This window comes from Stegastes partitus, unplaced genomic scaffold (genome assembly GCF_000690725.1).
Source record: "Stegastes partitus isolate 25-593 unplaced genomic scaffold, Stegastes_partitus-1.0.2 Scaffold692, whole genome shotgun sequence".
Taxonomy (NCBI): Eukaryota; Metazoa; Chordata; class Actinopteri; family Pomacentridae; genus Stegastes; species Stegastes partitus.
Genome location: NW_007578423.1, coordinates 1 through 20897, shown reverse-complemented (window position 1 = coordinate 20897; position 20897 = coordinate 1). Strand labels below are relative to the sequence as shown.

General features: G+C 41.9%; 1 protein-coding gene and 1 long non-coding RNA gene across 3 annotated transcripts; both read left to right on the top strand.

Annotated features, from left to right (window-relative positions):
* Position 1: 1 nt before the first annotated feature.
* LOC103363801 (uncharacterized) lies at positions 2-904 on the top strand. Its single transcript, XR_520516.1, has 3 exons — positions 2-86; positions 277-336; positions 440-904. It is a non-coding gene; the product is annotated as an uncharacterized LOC103363801 (long non-coding RNA).
* A 2463-nt stretch (positions 905-3367) lies between these two features.
* On the top strand, positions 3368-20891 carry LOC103363800 (programmed cell death 6-interacting protein). Of its 2 annotated transcripts, none has more exons than XM_008290701.1 (18): positions 3368-3668; positions 7711-7765; positions 7854-7923; positions 9073-9200; positions 10155-10308; positions 11011-11111; positions 13136-13252; positions 13476-13698; positions 14255-14378; positions 14802-14979; positions 16301-16412; positions 16572-16741; positions 17204-17452; positions 17891-18025; positions 18195-18289; positions 18606-18741; positions 18820-19019; positions 20492-20891. In XM_008290701.1, the coding sequence occupies exons 1-18, from the start codon at positions 3463-3465 to the stop codon at positions 20670-20672; spliced, it is 2634 nt and encodes an 877-aa protein (XP_008288923.1). In that variant the 5' UTR covers positions 3368-3462; the 3' UTR covers positions 20673-20891. The 2 variants fall into 2 exon arrangements, with proteins under 2 accessions (XP_008288923.1, XP_008288922.1); XM_008290700.1 differs by having other exon boundaries at positions 13121-13252.
* Positions 20892-20897: the final 6 nt, after the last annotated feature.

Here is a 20897-nt window from a genome sequence, read left to right as displayed (position 1 = left end):
CAACCTTCAGCCTGGAGAAGGTCAGCAGCCCCATTGTTTTAAAAAGGGAGCTGGTGGTGAATCCAGTGCACACAGCCACCGAACATGTAAGGATGATGGTTAGTCAGGAAGAATCAGATTTGATTTTAGATACAAATGGACCCTGTAACTATGACTAATACAGTTTTTTACATATAAAGTCACTGAACATGATGCAGAAGTCAGAAACCCTTCAGATGTAGCTGTGGTCGGATGAAATGTTTCTGCTTGTGAAGCTAATTGTGGGTGTCTTTCCAGACAGGACTCGCTGCTCCCTGGTGAGCATCGTCAGCCATTTGGGCTCTACGGCTCACAGCGGTAAGTGTTTGCTTGTGTTTCGTTTTTTGAAGTCACACTTCAAGATGTAAGAGTCCAGCATGTTTTCAGACGTCCCATTAACAAGTGTGTCGTCTCCTCCCAGGACATTACATCTGTGACGGTGCTCACAGAACCCAGGAACCCGGTGACACAGCAGACTGTGGGCTCACCTACAACGACGAGCAGGTCACTGAGACAACATGCATTTAATTAAGTGGTTTTGAGTGCAGGAGTGCTGGTTGATTGCAGCAGTCATGTTGTTAATCCTACTGTTAGCTGCCAGAAAACAAACCAGCAGTTTGTTTCTTCTCTTTTATTTCCTCAGAGGTGTTGATAATTTTGTGTCGTTGTTGTGTTGTAGTTGTAGGACTCTGAGGAAAATGGAAAACGATCCAGATGTTGCATCAACAGTAAACCACTTGGAAATGTTGAAGGGTGCTGTCCGTTGCAGTGTTGGAATGATTTAACAACACTATTTATGTTCTTTTCAGCACCGAAGGAGTCCAACAGCTGAGGACAGACCTGGAGGAAGCTGCAGCATCACCTGCTTGTTCTTATTTAATAAATGAATGTTTAAAATTTGAGCTCAAGACGCATTAACACATACATTTAATATATTTATTCTATGTTACTGATACAGAAAAATGGCTGGAGACTGTTCAACAAACCCAGGCTATGTTTTCATTATCTGGCTTTACTCTCCGGCTATGTTCCAAGAGAACTGATTAGTCAGTCGGTGTTTTAATGAGTTGATCTGTTATCTGGAACAAAACCTTCTCTGGAGCAGGTTAGGAGTTCAGCATCAGTTGCCATGGTGATGTTTCTGGTAAGATGTGAACCACTGTTGTAGTGCCGAAAACTTAAACCTGAAATTACTTTGCTAAATACAGATCCTGTTTGATAGTACAGGCCTCTAGTAACATATTAATAAAACAGATTTAAATGAAAAACAAATAAATAAAACAGCAAACCTGATCTACAAATTACAGACTCACATTCTGCTCCCACCTCCTCTCCCTGTACTAAACGCCAATGTTTGGTCTTTTCCAATATCTGGAATGTACCATCTGTAAGTAAGTTAGACTAATCCAAAGCTTTTCTAGTGCACAGAATTACAAACACAACAATAGAGTTACTTAGTAAAATTACCAGCAGGGAGTTCTTTATTATTGCTGTCAAAATGTCACACTCACCAGAGTACTGACTCACAGGTTTCTTAGTATAAATTCAGATTTTTAATGCTCATTATTTGTTTGGTCAAACAGTCAGACGGCCTATCTGATTTTGAAAACAAATCAAGCTCACCTGAAGGTCCAATCAGGCTTCATGTGAGCCAAATATGGAGGATAGGATGTTGAGATTAATGAGACAATATTTAGTTGTGTGAGGATCTACCTGCAGATATCAGATAATAGGAAATAACACTGCAAATACATTAACTATCATTTAATATGTTCTGGCCCAATGCTAAAAGTCAAGCCTTTTGTTTTTACAGTAAAATGTCCAGTAATCAGATTACAGTAACAATATAACCAACACAAATTTCTAACCAGACTTCCAAGTTATTATTTAGTTGGTACATCTTTGTAAAACTTACAGGTGTATTTATATTTGTGTTACTGCGACTTCTTGTTAACACACAGCAGAACTTAATATAACTAATGACATGACGACAACCAACTGGCTGCACATGTGATGACTTTGGGCGTGTACGTGTTGAGTACATGCTGTCTAACTGGTTGTGCCCTGTTTGCCTCGCTTGACTTACAAATGATGTGAAACAGGCATGTATTAAACTACTTCACAATTGTAGGTATATATATTTTGGCTATATTTATGATTTTTGGTGGTTACATGTTTTAACTTTCTATTTAAGGCAGGACAGTGTGGGGAAAAAAAACACTTTTTTACATACTAGTCAGTTTTGAAATTTTGAGCTATTTTTACACGTCTTCTTTCAAATTAGGGGAAAGAAAACACCCACAATATATATGTAGATGTTTGTGTTGATATATGTAGATGTTTTAGTACAAGTTAGTGCTTATTTGATGAAATATTGCCTCATCTTCATATTTAAACATTCAATTTTTGAAAATTTGCAATACAAAAATAATTGCCTTCATATAAATAATCATATGGGAAGGTTTCATGATAGTCTTTTAGTTTAACCAATAAATACGGGTTTCCAGTATTAAATTAAAGAATTCTACATTGCATATTTTAAAATGCTGCTTTCTCAAAATGTTTAATTTTTCGGTTACTCTGAGCCAGAGAAACATTCCAGTTTTATTTCTGTCTGTATTTGGAAGGGATTTTACAGGGATTTGTTTATGTATCATTCACAGCCTGGTTTATGTAACATTTTATTCCCAGAAATCATCACGGAAATTGATTTGTTTCTGGCTGTTGACGGTATTTTCTGATTTATGGAGGGGAAAATGTGAAAACCTTTGACTCTAACATATCAACACAAGGTAACAAGAATTTTGAATCTGGCTTTATCAAATGCTCAGATTTGTTTTTTCGAAATTAATGCAGAACAAGTGCATTTTTTTTTAGGTATATAATACCTCACTAGTGTATTTAAACCAATTCAGGAAACTTGTAGTGCAGCATATTGCTTTCTTATAGTAAGCAATCAACCGGGGAAGAGTCATGTTGAAATCTATTCGTTAAAAATGTTACCCTTTTCATTTGTAGTGTCTCCTAATTTTAAACACCTTGGGGCACAATAGTTGTTCATATTGTTAATGCATGGTGCATATTATTAAGTTATTACAGTTTAATTAAACTACCTCACAACCTACCAGGGTCCATGTAATTTTCTTTTATACATACATATATATATATACTTTGGACCTCTATGTGGGTTAATTCGGCCCTGATGTGCAGTCGTGGAGATAAAAGATTGTGTGTCTGTCAGCAGATGAAGCTACTTTTCCATCTGCTGTGAAATGCCTAATTAAAACGATACTGATTCTGCGCAGTGCGCCTCTCCGTGCTTCATGACGTAACTGACGTTCCCTGTCAGAATCCAGGAAGTGGGTCGCTCGCTGTTGTTTGTGTTCGTTGGTCGCTCTTCGTGTCTGTTTTTCTGATTCAATTCAGCGCTTTTTGCGGGACGAAATGGCGACGTTTATTTCAGTCCCGTTAAAAAAATCCTCTGAGGTGGATCTGGTGAAACCGCTGGCGAAATTTGTCATAGCTTCATACCCAGCGGCCGAGGAGCAGGGAGAGTATGTCCGCGCCGTGGAGGAGCTCAACAAGCTCCGCAAGAACGCGCTGGGAAGGCCGCTGGACAAACACGAGAGCTCCCTGGAGATTATTCTCAGGTAAAAAACCGCCCTGTAACACCTGAACCAGCTGCCATTTGACTCATGCTCCGAGCGACCGTCTTACCGGTGGCGGTGTGTTAGCTTAGTCACTGCCGCACCCAGCAGGGTTAGCTTTGAGCTGCTAGCACTGGAGCTAAAGTTAGTAAAGCTAAAATGCTAGGAGGCGATTGTCCCCGAAATGACTGAGTCATATGTCTCTCCTGCCAAGTTTGTCCTGCGAGGATAATTCACACTTGACATGTTAGCCTGTTTAACTCAATTGCCACGCACTTAGCGGATAAAGTTAGCCTTGCTAGCTAAGTTGTCATCTATAGGCCTGCTCACTGAAATTATTCAAAAAAAACTCTGCATGTTTTACTTTAGCATTAGAATTAGCTTCAACATTCAGTTTAAACTTTATTGTCCCCAAAGGGAAACACAGAACACATACAGGCCTGGAGCCAAAACACAAGAAAATACCTAAAACATGCGCATAACAAAACAAAACAAATGTCAAACCTTTGCTATAAGAGACCATACAAGTTCAAGAAGGACTGTACGTGAATGTCAGCATATCATAAAATCTAAACATCGTTATTCAACTTCATCATAGTGGTCACTGTCATCTAGGGCTGCAGAATACTTAATACAAGACTGGCATTGTTTTGTTTTTCTGATAAATGAATACATACTGGTATTTTTATCTGATGACCTCAGGGATCGGAGATAGCAGTTTGCTTTGGGTGACACTCAGGTCAGGCTTTGTCTCACAGCTTCGTAGTACTGATTCAAATAGTTAAACAAATGAGTTGTGTGGCCTCCTTTAGTATAAGACACTGCTGACAGAGTGCCCCTTGTTGGTCAACATCAGCTTTTCAGTGGCCAAATTATTTTTATAGAACTGACACTGTGTTTTTGTTGCAACTAAATCTTCCCTTTCCATGTTTCTCTACTGTTCCTTGCTCATTTTGCTGTGCACACGTGGATCCTGCATGTCAACAAACTCTGTATCTCGTGATTAAAGTAGACAAAATTAAAAAAAAGAAAAGAAAGAAAGAAAGACCTGTGTATCTAAGAACCTTGGAGCAGTGATCTTGTACAGACTTTTCTTGTAAAGTCAATGGGCAATGCAAATTTTCTTCATGTATTAGTCACCAAAACTTACCATCATCACCTGCCAGTTTCCATATGTAACAAGCTGACAAACATATCCATAGTTTAGTTGGATGCAGATTACAGAGATTAAAGTCTGTGTACTTAGGCTTCCCATTTAAACTTCCCAGAGTTGAATAAACTATGCAGCTACAGAGCGCCAGCAAGGAAAGTCCAGGCGTTGTCAGTTTTCCTGTTGGTCAGATGTCACATACAGTTGAGGAAAAACAGTGCTGCAGTGTTAACCGCTTTGCATAGAGGAACTGAGACCTAAATAGGATTGATGTTTGTCAGACAAAGTTCCTCTGTGTCCCTTGCGCCATTAATGTCACCTGGCTGTTAACTGATGCCTTGCCCTCATGTGACTACAAAGACTTATGATTGTTTAATGAGTGAGTGTTAATAGAGAAGACTTGACCAAGTTCGTGTAGTTCTCATACACCACCATCATATCTGAAAACCTGACTGTATATTAACCAGCATGCCCCACTTATAGGTGATACATAGGTGCAGACTTTGCCCTCTTTGATTTCAGTCTTTGTTCTCACTCACTCATGAGTCATTTTATGCACAGGGTTTGTCCAGATAACTTGAAGACCTGGGTATCGTTTGAAGGGTCCCGGTTTTCCATTTTTTGTCACTGTGAGCTACTTTGCAGCCACAGTGGAATTTTTTCGCAAGTGGCAAGTTCAGGCTCTTTAGCGCTTGAAAGATAAAACCAGCGCAAGGTGTTGAGTGCTAAAAGCTAAAGTGGGAATGCAGCCAAAAATTAAGTAATGCAGAAGCTCTCCTTACCTTTAGCCCGATAGGCCGCTTCCACTCATGTGACTCTGTAATGCTTTTCTGAGCGGCGCTGCCTGTCGCACCATGACTTCATGGTCACGTCTGACCAATTTCCATTTTCAGTCAGTTTAAATTATGGACGCACTGATCCAATATACCACATCAATATTGGCTCCGCTTTGAAGTTGTCACTGCAGTCTCCTCTTACTGTACATAAAAATAATCCCAGTACAGATTTAAAGTTTGGGAAAAAAAAGAGAGAGAGCTGGTGTCGGATCCATCACACTTTTATCGGTAAAAAAAATAATTATGCTACTTTTTAACAACTGGCCATGAAAAACAAATGAAAATAAGATTTTTAAGGCGTACTCTGGCTCATTTACAGGTACTTTTCCAGATTTTTGATGCATATTGTTCATTTGGTTTTTATATTGGTTTTATACTGGTTTTATGTGTTGATAGGACAGTGTTTGAGAAGAAGAAACTTTAGAAAAAGTTTCTTGCACATCTTGAAAATGATCACAAAACATAAAAAGATTTGCTGACAGTTTTTTTCTGGAGATATAACAAATTGACCAATAATCTAAATGTTGATAATTAGAAATCTGTAGATGTCCTGAGGTGGTTTATGTGTTAGATACTGTGTCTGTGGTTGTGGTCTGGCAGGATGAGTAGTCAGGAAAAAGCAAGAATGTCATACCACAGGAAGTGCAATGTGAAGTGAGGCAAATTAACTCAAACACGTCGTGCTGCAACTTTTTTTTGTCGCTCGATACAAAAGGAAAGCTTGCATGATTCTCATTTTTAATGACTAATCTACAAGAAAAGTTTGTCTGATAGAAAATAATTCACTCCAGTTTAGGGGTTCTTGGATGCACAAAGTTTCTTTAAACTTTCTTCCAATAACAGAGTTTGTTGTCATGCAGGCCCAACATGTGCTCCAGCAATAGGAATCAGAAACTGTGGAAAAGAAAGATTTGGTTGTGAAAATAAAAGCAAAGTCAGCTGTATGGAATTAATTCGGCTTTGGATTTTGACCAAAAACAAGTATTCTGTCGGCAGTGTCTTGCAGTTATTGCTGGTGAACAAGGCAACATGATGAATTTGCCTGACTATTTACATCACCAGCACAAAGCTCTGTATGATGAGTTTAAAACTAAATCTGAGTACCGTATAAACCACAAAGTAATTCTGGATATCTTGTTCTACCATGTAAAAAAGGTTTACGTTTTTTTTTTCAGTGTTTCGAAATACTTTTTTATCTAATATGTAGATGCACTCCCCTGTCATTGTACAATGATTAGTTCTTTCAAAATAGAATACTTCAAGTCATCTGGTGGAAACCCATGTACGTTTTCATATCGTATCCTATCATAAGATTTATCGCAAAGAAACAAAATAGCACAATGTCAGTTTTTTCCAATAGAGCGCATCCCTTGGCTCGCTGCACATGTTGTCTGTTAGCCATATGCCAGGTAGCCGTAGCGACAGGCCCTCTCCCTTTCACACCGAGCAGACACTGAGTTATTGTGTCACCATGGTGACCATTGTTTGGGTAGGACGTTAACCTGTAGGCACGCCTCATCTCAGTTTTCCTCTGAGCCTGTGTGTGTGTGTGTGTGTCCTTTTGTATTTGCATGGGAAACAAACTGTAAATGTGAGTAGTTCTATACGTGAAGCCAGATTTGTATGTTTGTAGTCAGGTCCACAGGAGTAAAGTCCATGAACTGGTAAGAGGGGATTTCCTAATTTGCCCCTCTGCATACTGTCATTCCTAATTATAGACCACTCACGTCACAGGCCACTGATACAGACACTGATAGCATGAAGAGCTGAGGCGCTGTCACTGGCTGCGTGCTCGCCTGCTCTGGTATTTTTCCTGACTCATTGTCAAGTGTCTCTGTAATGACAAAGCTTCCTCAAACCACAGATCTGCAGTTATGTCATAATACACTACACCTCTAGCTAGCTAGTAAACTAGAATTCACAGCTTACTTTTTGTCTAAAGTCCAGCTCAGTAATGATCAGAATAAAGATGTTTCTGTCTTGTGAATTGAAATGAATTTTTTGGTTTAGACACAAACAAAACCAGAGTTCTAATCCTGCTGTTACTTTCTCTCTACAGATACTATGACCAACTGTGTGCTGTCGAACCCAAGTTTCCCTTCTCTGAAAACCAGGTAATTGATTATACAATGCATAAGACTGTGTTACACTTAGTTTCCTAACAGAAGCACTTGACCACAAAGTGTCTCTCTGTCTCTGCAGCTCTGCTTAACCTTCACATGGAAGGATGCCTTTGATAAAGGATCGCTGTTTGGCGGCTCAGTCAAGCTCGGTAAGTGTAGCTTCTTATCAGGTGTGTTTGTACATCTGAAAGTATATGTGTCCATGTAGCAGTCTGTGCAAGCAGTAAATGCAGCTGGCTGCAGAAGGAGGAAATAATATTCCAAGGCGTAAAGCCAAATTCTAATTTTGCCCTTCAGGTACATATTTGTCATTCTGTCTTTTAATCCTTCTGTCTCTTTGTGTGTTTGTTGGTCTTGCACACACAGATACGAACACACACCCAATATGAAACAAAGCTTTCTGACAGTACATATGTCTTTGTTTTACTTTGCATTCAGAAACGGGCCTGACAAGATGTCATATAGAGTTTGAAGACAGATTTAAAACAAAAGTGTACGCGTTCAGTGTAATTCAGAGACAGACATGCCGTGTTCCAAACACATTCATAAAAGCTGTGTGAGCTCAATAAAAATTGATTATTCAGATTGCTCTTCATCGAAGTCCCAACTCTTCACATTTATCTTGTTCACACTTGAATCTTTTGTCCTCTGTGGGGACTTGTGGGAGTTCATGACTGGGATTCTTGTCAGTGAAATGTTGGCGAGAAAAATGAAGAAATAGAGATGTCGGCTGGAGAAAATGCCAACCCTACACAAACAACTGTTTCCAATAAACAGGAACTGGTCAATGTCTGACTCAAAATTGAAAGGATGACAGAAAGATTCCACTCTGTCCTCTGTGTATCATCATTTCTAACAGCAGGAAATCAATTTTAATGAATCCTAATATATTTAGTGGAAAATTTCCACTGTTCTATGAAAGTGAAAGAGTTCCCTTTAAATAGGGCTGAACAAATGACGCCTTTTAAATTGGGATTATAAGCAGTGAAATTAGCAAATTACAGAGACTGCATTTTAGGATATGCGTTGACCCAGGGTTGAAAATGTTGTGGTGTGATATCATATAACAAATTCATGCGTTCTCCTCGTGTGACAGTCACACGATGGTGTCTCACGAGGTAAAGCTCCATCACATGTTTTAAATCTATTTCATGGTGAATATTAAACTGAAGCTTGACTTATAAAAAAATATCACAAATCATATAACAGTCAGAAAAAACACAAAGGAATAGTTTCCCCCCAAATCGTTCACCCCTCGCTCTGACTAACAACTCCTTGTGTTTGTTTTTGTGCTGCAGCTTTGGCCAGTTTGGGCTACGAGAAGACGTGCGTGCTGTTCAATGTCGCAGCTCTGGCCAGTCAGATCGCTGCAGAGCAGAATCTGGACAACGACGAGGGACTGAAGGCTGCTGCCAAATACTATCAGGTGGGTGGAATACCACACAGTGTACTACCTGCTGGGAAATACCGTATGAACTGTATTTGTAGTGCTTTTCATGCACAGGAACAAACAAAACCAAACACAAACCCACATCAAACCAGAAAGTTTGGTCAAGCTTTACCGTTCAGTCAGATATGTACAGAAGTACTGCAGAGAGTACATGGAATGAGTTTCATGTTAAAATTCTAAATGTCCCCTGTGTCAGAAGTGAAGTGTTTTCTCAGGGAAATATTGAAAACCCTGTGGAGAACTTCTACAATCTGTACGGCTACAATTATTTTACGGCTGTGCTACTAATTGTGTGTTGTGTCTGCAGCATTTTATCCTCATTTTTTCGGCTGCATTTCCTCAGAATACATCAGGAGAAACACTAAACCGCTCATCCAGCTTCTTCTTAGACTTCAGGGAGACGATGTAAACAAAAGAGAGGAAGTAGTTTCATAAGTGAAATGCATTTTATGTCAGTATCTGCATTAACATTCACTGATGAGTAAATTTCAAGCATCTGCAGAAAGAGTCCGGTGGCCCATTTCACCACAACACAGAACTTTGACATGTTTCATTAATTAAAATAAACTCAGTGCTGCCGACACGAGCGTGAGAGAACCATGCAGGATTTGCAAATTTGTCTGCACTTTGCGAGTCTTTTGTGCAACATGATGGCACCGCCGCCTGTGATCTCTGTGTAAGCAGCGCTCGCAAATTGATTTCGTGAAATGCGCTCAGCGAGGATTGGCACGGTGGCTCGATCGTTTCCAGCAGGCGCGATGGAGGTGGAATGCGATGCAGCCGCTTTTAGTACACTCGAACGGTTGGAGATTTGCACTATAGACGGCCAGGACTGTTTTTGAAGTGCAGAAAAATCAGGTTATGTGAATTTCAATCTTGGCTGTAGTGTCTGATCTGTGTTTCTCTCTCTTTGTGTATGCCTCCCTCCAGCTGGCCAGTGGAGCGTTCGGTCACATCAAGGACACGGTGCTCTCTGCTCTGAACAGGGAGCCCACCATGGACATCTCCCCCGAGACTGTAGGCACTCTGAGCCTCATCATGCTGGCCCAGGCCCAGGAGGTCTTCTTCCTCAAAGCCACGTCAGGTACTAACTCTGCCACGCTTCTTCACATAAACACTGTAACTGTATTAGCTGCTCCTGTTGAGGTGACTGAACCTTTCAGCGCCGATAATGTCATGTAGAAAAGAACACAGATCAACTGTGCTGCTTTAAAAGTGCAATCTGTTCAGTTTTTTTGCTGTGTAGTGTATTTTGCAAGTCTCATGTCACAAATATAAAGAGGTGTTGTAGTTTGAATAAATGCAATCTTTATTTACAACTTCATGCTGGATTTTTATCTTGAGATTAATTTCTCGCGATGACGGGAGCACTTTTGATCCAGGTTGCACAAAGCGTCTGCCCCAGTTCTGTCAACAGCATTGCCTTTTTAAAGTTTTAAAGCGGCAAAGTTTTGAAGATTACATCATAAAAAGGCTCCCATTTGAAAATGTTAGACCTCTCATCTGCTGAGAAGTGCAGGTTTTAGTTGTAAATTAGTTTTGTAGGATGCAAGGGCAATTTCATCAGAGGGATGTTTTTAAATCGAGACGGTTGCCGCAGCTCCGAAAAACCCCCTCGGAGAATCTCTCCTAGGTAACATCCAGTTCGATTGAACCAAATGTCAGCGATCAGTTCAAAAAACCACAGCCGATCTGTTTGTGACGTGCGGTTTTCAAGAACACAGCCTCTTATCTTGAGTGTGTCCGCTGGTTGTATGACTTTACAAGTGGCCTCTTCACCCCATAGATAAGATGAAGGATGCTGTCATTGCAAAGCTGGCCAATCAAGCGGCAGATTTCTACGGCGACGCCTTCAAGCAGTGCCAGTACAAAGACAACCTCCCCAAGGTATGTGAAGAACACACACGCACACACAAACACACACACACACACAGTTACACACTAACCATGAAACCGCAGCAGACACATTCACAGTCAGCCATGTGTCCAGTGTGGTGCAGACACACAGAGTTTGGATCCTGTATGGCTCGGCGTGTGCATCGTCTCTGATTGTTTTGTGCGTGTGCTGTGTGGAAAACAGGCTCAGGTTGTGGGACTGTCCAATTCGCAACCTCTCTGTCCTCATTGGTCGACTTCCATCCTGTTCTCACTGTGATTGGTTGGTTCCTACTAAAACACAGTCGGACCTGTTTTCTTTCTGATTGGTTTTTCACCATCTAATCATAGGCATCTGAAGTACTCACTGTCTAACACTCTGACTGAAACACACACAGAAACACACACACCACCACCAAAGCTTCATGTTACACATTTTCTATTTTGAGGTTAAGTGAGTTAAAATAAAGTTTTATGTCTGTACATAACCTAATATGACGCCTTCAAATATGTTCAGTTTGCGGCCACAGAGGTGTGAAGAAACTAGAGAATAGTATATTTTAAGAAGCTGGAGAATTTAGAGATTTTTTTCTTCTTCCTTTTTAAAAAAAATACTCAAATTGATTAATCAATTATGAAACAATTTAATATAGATTAACATCCTGGCTGCTCTCCAAAGCTATAAACAACCATAAGAATCCTAATTTGAAATAGTGGCCTGTCTCAGCACCATGATAAAGGAAGAGTAAAACACCCAGTTGTATTATAATAAGGCAGATTTTGTTAACTAATGATCTCGTAGAAATAAAGCCAAATGACTGTCAATTTGAAGCCTCCATAAAGTGAATGCCCACCATGCTTCATTTTCATTTTACCTCGATTTTTATCACTCTCCCTCTTTGCCTGTTTTTCCTTTTCTGACAACGGGGCTCTTAGTTTGTAGTTTCCAGAGTTACTCGACTCTTTCAGCTGTAAGTCGAGCCTTTATTTTCCAGGGAGATTTCTTGCCAGGTGGCACAAACAATTGCAAAGTGAGAAGTGAGAACCTTATAGGGAACCGGCCTAAATGCAGACGGTGTTCTGTGGCTATTATTTTGCGCAATCAACATTTACTTTGTAATTATAAATTAAAGCAAAAAAATAAAAAAGAATTCTATTACCACTCTAAAAAGCGTGATGATTATTCAAAAAATAATCAGCAAAATAATCTGTGGTAACAGTCTTAATGCAAATGCAAACAAAACAAAGTCATGCCTACATTTAAAGATAATTGCCAGGTAAGTTTTATATGTTGTTTGATGCTTTAAGCCGTTTTCAGAGGGTTGATATTTCAAGTTAAATTGCTGCCGGTGATGCTACAGGCCATTGCTTTGACAGTGCTACACATGTTTCCAGAAAACTCTTTTCTAGTGGAGGTATCCATGAAGTTTTACAGTTGCTACCTGACTTAATAAATCACCAGTTTGAAAGAAGCTACAAGTTACTAAGAACCTTTTGAAGGATGCTTTTACTTGTATAGGATGAAGACGTCATGTTTTGTTTTCACACTGAACACAAGGTCAGGGACATCGATCCATATCTGGAAAGTAGCATCTGCGTTGTGCCCAAATACCTAAAATCCAACATGAACTGCTGTCATCACAAACACACACACACACACACACACACACACACACGGTTGTGGGTTGTTTGATGAAGGTGTAGCAGCTTTTGCTAAAAGGTTAAACACTCATGGCCTGTTCTGTTCTTCTCTCTCGTTGTCTTCCTTTCTTTCTGCATCCCTCGTGGTGGTGTTGGTGTTGGCACTTGGTTGTCTGTGTGTGCGCACGCTTGTGTTGTGTTTGCACACTCCTGACTGCTCGTGCCTGTTTGCGACTGGCTTTCGTGATGTCATCTGTGATTTGACCTCGCTGGTGTGCGTCTGCCATTTTGTGGTTTGCCTTGCCATCATGCGTGTGCGCGTGTGTATATATATGTTTGCGTGCCTGCGTGTTGCTCTGTGGTTGCCTCTCCCTGGTCAGTATTTTTATTTTCAGGAAGTGCTGCCGGTGCTGGCGGCCAAGCACTGCATCATGCAGGCCAACGCCGAGCTGCACCAGAGCGTCCTGGCCAAGCAGAAGAAGCGCTTTGGAGAGGAGATCGCTCGTCTGCAGGTACGCGGATTGACCGTGATTTTTATCTCGTTCCACGCTGTCAGCAAGCATCTGTCATAACTTCACATGATGTGCACATTGTCATTTTCATAAATTCCCCTCCGCAGTGCTTCAGAGAGAACTTCAGAGAAATTAGAATTTGACAGACTTGCCTTGAAGTTCCACATTAAAACCCAGAAAATTTATTCATGAAGTAAATTTTCCCTCCTGTTGATCACTTCAGCACGCAGCAGAGCTGGTGAAGACGGTGGCGTCTCGCTACGACGAGTATGTGAGCGTCAAGGACCTGAGTGACAAGATTAACCGAGCTCTCGCCGCAGCCAAAAAAGACAATGACTTTATCTACCATGACCGTGTGCCTGAAGTCAAGGACCTGGAGCATATCGGCAAGGCAGCGCTGGTCAAAGCTACCGCCATCACACCTCCAATCAGCCAGAAATTCACAGGTACGACACATAGACACACTTTCCTGCCACTCTACATGATTTGAGACATTTACATGTGACATTAAAATGGATTACACAACACACACAAATAAGTCTAAGAGAAACAACCATGTGGGACTGCTGCTGCCGCCGTTACCTCAAACTGTGGTCCTGACTGCAGCCAATGAATTAAAGCAAAAACAACATGCAGTATTTTTAAAAAATATTGATTTTGAGTGTTATTGATTATCTCAACTAATCGAGGCAACTTTACTCCACTCTTCAAGTAGATTGCAGAACACTGGTTGCTCATCACATCCATCATCAGGCTTTTTTTCTTCTTTTTTTTTTAAATCACATACTCTTAAACTGTTTCCCTCCCTCACACTGGAAAAATAAAACACACTGTGAGCTGAAATCTTTATAGCTAATTCCCATTTAAACACATTAAAGACAGCAGTCATTTATGGTTTGGACCCTCTCTTTATTATCTACTACTCTTTCACAGCAGATGGAATCTCATCTACAACACACGCTGACTTGATTTCTAATCAGTTGACTGTGTTGATCTTTTCAGACTTGTTTGAGAAGATGGTTCCCATGGCGGTGCAGCAGTCCATGAGCATTTACAACCAGAGAAAGGGGGAGACTGTGAACAGACTGGTGGGAACGATGAGGGAGGCTACCAATCTCTGCAACGGGTACGCTGCGCTGTCTCTATGAGTTGTTTTGCTTGTGCTTGGCGTTCATTGTCTTCCTATGAACATAACAATGAGTGCCTCTGTTAGGATATTGAAAAATTCATAACATAATGGAGCACTAGGTAGCATTAAAATGTCAATAAAACTACTCATGTTTCTAGTGTAGCGCTCTGAGTACCAGTCGAGCACGTCTATCACATTATTTGATGATACTAGCAAGTGCTTAAATTTGCTGTGTTTCATCGAACAAAAAGATGAACTTTATTTAAAAGTTTTAAAACAGTGGGGAAAAATTTTGGGTATAGAATAATTTTACAGTGCACAAATAAGATTAAACTTTATGAAAGCAGCTTTTTTTGGTCTCTAGGTAGAGGTTAGTGTTTGAGAAACCCTAATAACTGAGATGATGTGTAACTCCGGCAGGGTGTTGGCATCCCTAAACCTGCCAGCTGCTCTGGAGGACCTGTCCGGAGACTCTATCCCACAATCCATTGCTGAGAAGGCCAGATCCATTGTGCAACAGGGAGGACTGCAGAGCATCGAGCAGCTAATCAGAGACCTGCCTGAACTGTTGACTCGCAACAGGGAGATCCTGGACGAGGTGAGCGATAGAGGCACACGGAGACACGCTGCATTATAAATGACCACATACCAGAGGATAAACCTCTCACCCCTCAGTGCTTATTGTGATTAGAAATCACTTTCAAAAACTGAAAGAAGGCACTTTCAGAACTACAGGCTCCAAACAGCTTGTTTGTCATATGGCTTTGCTTTCTTGACTAAGTAGCATATGAATCTTATGCTGTTTAGAGGCTGACTTGGATGCCATGAAAGTTGGAGTTTTCCACCACCGACACCAGAAGAGCACATTAATGCTAAAAACTCATAATCGTTCCTAATGGCGGAAATCCCAGATTAGGATCATCACAGCAATCTAATCCACTGATCTCTGGGCCAAGGACTGTCTGTCCACCAGTTTCAGCCAACCCATTTTTAAAAAACATCTTGAAGGCAAACAAATAACAGACGGAAGGAAAAACATAAATCATAAAGCACAGTCTGCTTCCAAGTTTGTTGGCGGAGTTGAATAGTCCAAACCAAAATGCCCTAATTTCCCCAAAAAGCAGTCACTTGTGTTGTGTAGAGACACGGAGCCAAGCTGAAACTATAAAGTAAACAACTGCGGGCCAAAAACAGACTAGTCTTTATTGAGTTTTTTTTTTTTTTTTTCATGATTATTTTTAAACTCCAGTCTTGACTTTAAAACACATGAATGTAGTGCTGAAAGTATGAAGGAATTAATTGACAGGAAATTGAACCGACACAGAAAATCATCACCAATCTAAATTATTTGTTAAGAACAGTTATTGGCTTTTGCTTGTTGTACGGTGGGTATAAGGTGATTTCTAAAATAGCCCTCAGATATCTCATAATTATTGAGCACAAAGCCCAGGTGGCAAACGGCTACTGAGCGTGTTATTAAGGTGTTTTTAGTTTTGCTTAGCCAGCTCATCCTGTAGAACTCTAATGGTGTGGCTGCACCTTACTATCACTCTGTTATGGGGGGAAACGCACTCTGGCTTGTTTGTGTTTCTTTAAACAAATCACAGTCGTCTTGGGTGGATGCGGCTTCCGTGTTCCCACAGGAAGACGAGCACCTTCATTATGTAGATTACCCACCAAACAAACTCCTAACTATTTTCAGTATTGTAGGTTGCTACATGTAAGTTAATGTTATTGTTTCCCATAGTGAAGACGATTTTAAAAACAGTAATGCACGGAAAGCAAAACAGAAGCACAAAGGCACCTGAACTTAGTGTCCAATGGCAGGCTTATCCAATGGCAGCCGACATCCGGTGTGTCAGATTAAGGTGTTCACAACCGCTGTCTCCACTCAGCATGTGTGTGTTTTTGTCTATCAGTCTCTGAAGATGCTGGACGATGAAGAGACGACAGACAATGAGCTGAGAACCAAGTTCAACCAGCGCTGGAACAGAACCCCCTCTGGAGACCTGTACAAGCCCCTTCGTGCAGGTACAGCATGAAAACCTGTCACTCTTGTTTCCCTTTAGCCACGTATGTCTCCTTTTGTCTGTGACCTTACTCCTCATTTTTCCATTTAAAAAAAAATAAAAAATTCCTTTCTCCGTGTCATGTTCCCTCTAACTCCCCACCCTCCTTCTTCTCCCCCAGAGGGTGCTAACTTCCGCAACATCTTGGACAAGGCGGTGCAGGCCGACCAGGTGGTGAGAGACCGCTACAATGCCCACTGTGACATGATCACCCTGCTGTGTAAACCCGAGAACGAGCTCAACGCTGCCATCCCCTCCGCCAACCCGACCAAGACACTGCAGGGCAGCGAGGTCTGTCCATTGTCTTCGTATTTTTTTTGTTTGTAAGACCAGATAATGTGAAAAGTTTTTCTAGTTATGGTAAGTTTTTTGAGTTTGGAGTGTGTGTCACGTCATCCAGAGGCCTTTTCTGTGTCACATAAACACAGACTCCTCCTGCACCAAAAACACCCGGTGGACGCTGTGTGCTTTATAGCCCTTTCCCTCCTCCCCACAGTAGCTCCATTTTTCATTTTGTTTGCTGACTTTGCATTGTGTTTCACTGGGGAGCTTAAATAACTAAGCAAGCAGAACTGGGAAAGAGCGAGGAAGAGGTGCACGTCTCTCCAGCTACAGTGTTTTCAAACAAAAGGTGTTGAGCTGTGCTGTAAATTGCTCTCACCATGACAAGGGTGAGAGGTCAGGCATTAAATAAGGCTAGCGCACCGAAGGAGAAAAACGGATGGAAAGGTGAAGGTGTCATGTCCCCACCAGGTAGTGAACGTGCTGCGCTCCCAGCTGGCCCAGCTGGACGAGATAAAGAAGGAGAGGGAGACCCTGGAGGGGGAAATCAAGGCCGTGACCTTTGACATGTCCACCACCTTCCTGACGGCGCTCGCCCAGGACGGAGCCATCAACGAGGAGCAGCTGTCCCTCTCTCAGCTCGACCAGTTGTACAGCGCCTACAACCAGAGGGTGCAGGCCAGCCTCCGCTCACAGGAAGAGCTGCTGGGACAAGTTCAGGTACACAAACGCACGCACAGTCTCCGTAGAAAGCACCGATTAAGCAGCAGTGTGGCCTCTTGTTGATTTCTTTTATTAGTTCATGTGTCTGCACTGCTCCACTAAAATTACTGAACAAGCATTAAAAAAAAAAGAAGCTTATCTTGGCCGCTGATCTCCATCCGAGCTAGAAAAGTGAATTTCTTTACTGGAATTTTCTGAAGTATTACCCGTATCAAACAAAAACCACATGCAAGCAGTTCACACAGTTCACACAGCAGGTGCAGATGAAGTCCAAAGAAGTGAATAAAATCTGGTTTGGCCTCTGAATGGCAAAGTGCCTTGTGTGCAAAGAAATATCTCCAGTTTACAGTGCATGAATATACTTCTTACTAAGTGGCAGAGGTTAACCACTTCAGTCTGAGCTTCACTCTTCTCACCCCTGTGATCTTCCTCCAGACGTCCCACCAGGAGTTCAGCAGTCTGAAGCAGTCCAACACGGAGGCCAACCAGAGGGAGGAGGTCCTGAAGAAGCTGGCTTCAGCCCACGACAGCTACGTTGAGATCAGCAGCAACCTGCGCGAAGGCACCAAGGTACTCACTCAGCACAATGCCGGCACACACCAGCCTCAGCAACCAGGCTGCGATAATGCATATCTCGTCAGAAACTTTCCACTTTTGTTTGTGTTTTTTTGCGCGTCAAGGTGGTTTGCAAAGCAGGTGATTTATTTTTTTGCCCCCTTTTTTGTTCCTCCCTCCTCAGTTCTACAACGACTTGACAGAAATCCTGCTTAAGTTCCAGAACAAATGCAGCGACATCGTTTTCGCTCGTAAGACAGAGCGGGATGAACTCCTCAAGTACGTACCTACCGGGTTTTTATTCATTTCACTGATTTGTGTGACAGTCATTTTAAGATTGAAGGGTCGGCTGATAAGGATTTCTTTCTAGTTTTTTGTCTGATCTTGAGTTTTAACACTGAAGGCAACAGCTTTAGTTTCACAAAGTGTTACAGGAGTAATTTCTTTCTTTCATATTCAGGTAGTCAGGAATGATTTTGGGTAGGAGTAGTTATCCTCAGGCCACCTGATCAACCTGACAGTAGATGAGAGGCTGTCAGGTCCTAATGTGAGGAAAACACTACAGCCAATTGTGACGTTTGAATTCTGCTTGCAGGGAGCTGCAGCAGAGCATCGCTCGAGAGCCCAGCGCTCCATCCTTCAACGTTCCTGCCTATCAGAGCACCCCTGCTACCCCCGGTACCCCCGCTGCCCCTGCTGCCGGCCCAACCCCCGCACCCAGAACCGTCTTTGTAAGTAGCTAAACCCTGAATGCCTGAGCTTTATAGAAGTCTGATGGCGCTGTACTGATCTGTGTCTCTGCCTTCTAGGCCGGGCAGCCTCAACAACCCCAGCCGCCTAAGTCCCAGCCCCCAGCCAGACCACCTCCACCGAACTTCACCCCTCAGGCTGTCGCCACCAATCCCACCAACACACCGCCCACTGGCGCCCCCAGCAACAACCCACCACCTGTGGCCCCTCCCTCCCAGGCCCAGGGACCACCTTACCCCGCCTACCAAGGCTACCCACAGTGAGTTTTCCATCCCAGCGTAGAAGAGTCTGAACACAGTTTGACCTGCATTAGTTTTGACTATTGGCCTCCTTTTTGAGCTTGCTTTTACCAAAATCAAATCAAATCTGTTCTCTTTCATCTTTCTTTGTTTACTAGCAAAAGGCAATTTAGAAAACATCCAGGTATCAGGCTTCTAATTTTTCAGCCAATGCTAACCTTCTCTGTCACCGATTAACATGACAAACGCTGTACCTTATTGATGCGGATTTTAAAATGACTGATAAACTTGGCCGCTGTGAGGTGAGCAAGCTCTCTGTGTCTGCCAACGATTGATAGTGAGTGAGAAGAAACATCACTCTGCAACGCCACAGTACGACTCAAAGTGGACTGAGCAGAGAGATGATTCCTCTCGAGATAAATGACCCCAATGATCAGTTTTCTGAGAATCTTCCAGTCGAATGCGTATCGATATTTTAAGCTCATCAAGTTAATAATTCAGTACACGCAGTCCAGTATTTGGAGCAAGTAATTTGTGGGAAAAAAAAAAAAGGTGTAAAAATGAGTAGGCCACAGCTGTGATTACAGTGTGATGATGACACACGTCCACGTCTTCATTTGCTCATCTCGTTTTCATGTTGCAGCTACAGGTTGAATGTAAATTAAGCTGCCACCAAAAGTACAGTCTCTCAACATCATACAATTTTTAAAATCAGATTTAATTTTACTTGTTGCAAATGTTTTAAGGGAAACCTAATAGGATACTGTAAGCGTGCATTCCCATTTGACAGGTTTGTGTCTGTTAAATTGAACACAGCACAGACTGAATGAATGAAAAGCAGGTTGCGTTCTTTTGCCGACCTGGTTCTTCTCATCATTGTTTCCTGTTTCAGTTCAGTTCAGGCGTCGGAATACTCTTCAGCATATCTTCGTTTCTGGTCCTTCTTTGACTCTTTCATGCATTTTATTAGCTCGTCCTGAGCTCTCAGCTGGTAACAGTGCCATCACATTACAGAAAAACTAATCAAACAAGTGTGAGTAGTCCAGCACACATTGTTTTGGTGATTCGTCAAGTTTCATTGGAAATTGTAAGTCCTAAAAGCTGTCCAATCAGGTTGTGATCTTATATATATGGTATTTGTTTTGTATCTTTGGTGTGAGAGTAAAAATGTCAGTGTGGAAGCTAAACAAAACAGGACTAACGTGGATCATTTCTGCAAAGTGTGAAGATGCTATAAAACCCCAACCATACCTCTAGCTCTGTATACTGAGGTCAGATAGTGTGTCCTGATTATTTCAGGATTACTTGTTTCACAAGTACTTTGCTGTTTTTCAAAATTTTAACAGAGATGTAGCCCAGTTGTCCAATTTGGCTGAACTGGAAACAATGGATTTGACTGAGTACCTGTTTCAGCTACAAATAACACACGATGGTTGAGATCTAGCTGAAGGCCTCTCTGAAACTTCCTTTGTCCGTTGTTGTGTCCGTGCAGGTACTTCCAGATGCCCATGGGCTACAACCCCTACCCTTACGGCCAGTACAACGTGCCCTACATGCCCTACCAGGCGACCCCAGGACAGGGCGGATACCCAGGAGCCCCTCCAGCAGGACAGCCCTACCCCGGCTACCCCCAGCAACCGCCCCAGCAACAGCCCTACTACCCTCAGCAATAACTCTCCTCCTGGTCTCCTCATTCCTCCTCTCACATGTTAACACCAAATAAAAATATGTCCCCAGCAATAACACTTCATCTCCGTCAGCCCTTCCCCCTCTGATATTTTTTCTCACTAACAGCAGCTGTTTGAAGGCGGACCTCAGAGCTGCTTTGCACTTCTCCCTGAAAACCTTCAATACTTTTGCGTACTTTATTCCATACTACCCAAAAAAAAAAAAAAAAA